This window comes from Herpailurus yagouaroundi, unplaced genomic scaffold, assembly GCF_014898765.1.
Source record: "Herpailurus yagouaroundi ecotype Mexico unplaced genomic scaffold, PumYag 100, whole genome shotgun sequence".
NCBI classification, from domain to species: domain Eukaryota; kingdom Metazoa; phylum Chordata; class Mammalia; order Carnivora; family Felidae; genus Herpailurus; species Herpailurus yagouaroundi.
In genome coordinates, this window is record NW_024412391.1 from 17,665,621 (window position 1) to 17,669,106 (window position 3,486).

At 54.2% G+C, this 3,486-nt stretch overlaps 2 protein-coding genes and 1 long non-coding RNA gene across 3 annotated transcripts in view; 1 reads left to right on the forward strand and 2 right to left on the reverse strand.

The window, feature by feature from the left end:
- The window catches only part of GARIN1A (golgi associated RAB2 interactor 1A), a 28,450-nt gene extending 26,844 nt beyond the window's left edge, over positions 1-1,606 (reverse strand). Inside the window, exon 1 of the mRNA XM_040472043.1 lies at positions 1,495-1,606. The gene's annotated coding sequence lies outside the window, so the exon portion shown is untranslated. The remainder of the gene's footprint in view (positions 1-1,494) is intronic.
- HILPDA (hypoxia inducible lipid droplet associated) lies at positions 7-1,887 on the reverse strand. The gene is given in 3 exon segments (XM_040472044.1): positions 7-154; positions 157-380; positions 1,495-1,887. Coding segments are annotated over 3 exon segments (459 nt in total). The 5' UTR covers positions 1,695-1,887; the 3' UTR covers positions 7-119.
- Positions 1,888-2,526: 639 nt separating this feature from the next.
- LOC121028375 (uncharacterized) overlaps positions 2,527-3,486 on the forward strand; it is a 5,960-nt gene continuing 5,000 nt past the window's right edge. The window contains exon 1 of the long non-coding RNA XR_005789198.1: positions 2,527-2,914. This is a non-coding gene — a long non-coding RNA (uncharacterized LOC121028375). The remainder of the gene's footprint in view (positions 2,915-3,486) is intronic.

Sequence of the window (3,486 nt, forward strand, 5' to 3'; positions counted from 1 at the left end):
AGGCCCTTCAAGGGCCTGGTAACAGTTCTGATAATACTGATGTTCGGAGCCTGCCTGCGCAGTTCCTGCCCGGACCCTGCCTGGTCTTCCAAGGTTATAGCCGGTGGAGTGAGGTCTTATCACACCCCTCTGGATGGATGGTCTGGAAGGCCCTAGGGGGCTCTGTGCTGGCTGGTTGACTTCTGGTGGTCCAGGAGCTCCCAGGTAACGGGCTCTCCAGTAAGCCTCCCAGGGACTCCATCAGTCTAACGAAAATGGAGAGCAGGGTCAACACCACACCTAAGAGATAGAGGTTCAACAGAGGCTTCATGGCTGAAAGGACCCCACACTCCTCTGCAGAGCAGTAAAGCTTTCTTCCACTTCTGCAAGGCCTCTGGATGCTGAGGAAAGAGAGGTGTGGTTAACCTATAGCCTTCTGGGATATGCATGCATCTGGCCCTGACTTCTGTCTTCCTAGGGAGCTAAGACAGGGAGATAGGGACCAGCGCATGTTCTTCCGCAACAGAATCTCCCAGCATATTTACACTATAAACTCCATGGCCCCAGAGCTAGACTTACTTCTGGGGCTAACTCAAAAGCACTCCTCAAAACTTTTACATCTTCTAGGGCACCTGGGTGGCTCAGGGGTAAGCTTCCCCCCGACCCTTGATTTAGGCTCAGGTCATGATCCCACGGTTTGTGGGTTCCAGCCCAGCCAGCATTGGGCTCCGACAGCACAGACCCTGCCTCGGATTCTCTCCCTCTCTTCCCCTCCCCCACATGTATGGGTGCCCTCTCTCTTTAAAGTTTAAATAAACTTTAAAAACAAAGCAAAACAAAACAACTTTCACTTCTTCTAAAGCAAAACCTTTTTACTCCTCCCGCCTGGTGCAATGCACAATCCCTGTGCCACAGCTCAGGGCACAGAGGGGCCAAAAATCTTCCAGAACCGAGTCTGTTTCTGAGGGAGGAGTTGTAAGAACATGCCCTTGAGAAAGCAACCTGTCTAGAGGTCTCCCTCACATCTCAGTCAGGTTCCTGTTAATCATAAATTTTTTGATAAGTAAAAATAATTCTAAGACAGTCAAATCTATCTAGTTCACTTAACAACTACGCCCTGAATAGTACAGTGTGTTAGGCGCTCTGCAAGGTACTACGGCCACACGGGGTCCGGCAGACACGAACCCTGTCCTCATCGGGCGGACAATCTAAGCAAGAAGAGAGGCAGTTACCACCCACCCACCGCGCCAAGTGCTGTGACAAGAAGGCTTCTTCGGGAGGGCAGGACTGGGACACCTAATCCAGCACTAGCGAGCATGGGGAGGGCGTCATGTAACACAGGGTCATCCCCGAAAACACAGCTGGAGCGGCTGACTCCCGGACCCGAGTGGAGGCGGAGCAAGGAGCACCCGCTCCAGGCAGCGCGGCCCCAGGCCAGGAACCCGAGGCGGCCCGAGGGGCACGCAGCCCGGGGAATAGGGGCGGGAAGGCGGGGAAGCCCACAGGGTCGCTCACCTCCAGGAGGAAGGGCCAGGAGCCGTCCACTCGCGGTAACAGCGGGTCGTGCAGGAGTCGAGAAAGTCAGCCCCGGGACAGAGCTGAATCGCAACCAAGAAGATTCTCGGAGCACAAAAGCTCAGCCCTCCGCAGGCAACACCGGGAGGCCGCCCACACCGCCCACTTATAGCCACGTCCCAGCCCCGGAGCCCGCGCATGCGCACTGGGGCCGCACGCACTCGCCCGGACGCACGTCCGCGGCCCCGCCCCCAAGCGGGGCGGTCCGAGGTCGGGGTCTCCGAGCAGGGCTCTCAGTCCGACCTGTTTTGGAAAGAACGCAACTTGGGGTTCTGAGTCACTGAGATCGGCAGTAAGGTCAACGTGTGTGTTAACTCGGACTGCTTCTTCCTGCTGCAGGAAACTTTGGAAGGAATCAGCACGTTTACCCCCGTACTAAGTGGATTGGAAGACACACCTGAGGTGCCCCAATCCAAGGGACCCTCAGGTCAGATGAAGACCGGTCTGCGGAGGAGGGCTTCTTCACCAGACGTTCCAACAAAGCACAGATTGTCAGAAGGCATCAGACCCCCACCCCCTGCCCCCAGTGTTTAAATTCCAGGGACTGAAGAGCTTTCACTTTCTAGAAGTGTCAGCATTCCGGGCACCACCCCCACTCTCCAGTCCAAGGCCTGAGGTTTAATTTACCACTGATATCATTGGAATGGTGAGGCGTTTTCGCATCGTATTAAGTTCTGCTTTCTACGAAAGTTTGTCATGTGTTAGAAAATGTGAAACACTCAGCTGGCCCTGGTGCCTGTTCTGACGTCACAAAGACGTCACTTTGTACTCACTGGGCCTCAGTTTTCTCACCTAAAATGTGGACACAAGATGATTTTATTTTATTATTTTTTTAACGTTGACTTATTATTCAGAGAGCATGAACATGGGAGGGGCAGAGAGAGGAGGAGCCACACAATCCGAAGCAGGCTCCAGGCTCCGAGCTGTCAGCACAGAGCCCGCAGCGGGGCTTGAACCCAGGAACTGTGAGATCATGAACTGTGAGATCATGACCTGACCCCCAAGTAGGACGCTTAACCGACTGAGCCACCCAGGCACCCCTACAAGACGATTTTTAAAGATACTTTCAGATTGAACCAAAGAGCTAGGAGGTGACAGTTCAGTCTCAGATTTGGGGGCTGGGAAGCTTTGCTAATCCCACTGCTACCCCCACCCCGCCACCCCCGCAAAACCAGAGAAATGTAACCGTTCTACTGTGAGAGCACCCAAAGGCGGATCTCGGAAAATAGAGAGTCCTGGGAAGACACCAGCAGTCAGCGGGCCCCTGGGAAGGAACCTTCAGGCAAGAAGGCTTCCAGTGGTTTCCTTGCTTTCCTCCTGGGGAGGAGGAGGAGGGCAGTGGGCCAAAGCGCCGGGGCAGGTGAGTCTAGGCTGGTCCACGGAGCTGTAGGACTGGTGGTTCCACGTGCCAGGATCATGTGCCGAGGCTGGATGGGGGAGAACCCGGGAGCCCTGCCGTGCTCTGCCTTTCAGTGAAAAAGAAGGAAGGGAGGGGCCAAATCCCAACTGCGACCTTTCCCCTACTTTCTGGGTTCACAGTCTTCTGTTTTCCGGGAGGAGTGGGTGGAGAAAGTTGGGGATGAAGACGTGCTGGCAGGCAGGCACTTAGAAACTAAATTTTCTGTTTAGCCGGCAAGAATTTTTGGTCTTTCCTTAGAGTTTTGTCCGCTTTTGTGCTGGACCCAGTGACTCTTGCTCTGTTGTTAGGAGACGCTAGAGCGCCAAAATCACACTGCCAGATGTCCCAAAAGCCATCACTTGCTAGTTGGGGGCTTTGGGCAAATCCTTTAATCTTGTTGTGCTTCAGTTTCCTCACATGTTATGTGGAATGATAATAGCCCTTACCTGGAAAGTCAATGAATTCATCCTTGTATATAGCACAAAGAATGGTGCCCGGCACATAGAAAGCATTCCAGGGGGGGGGGGGGGGGG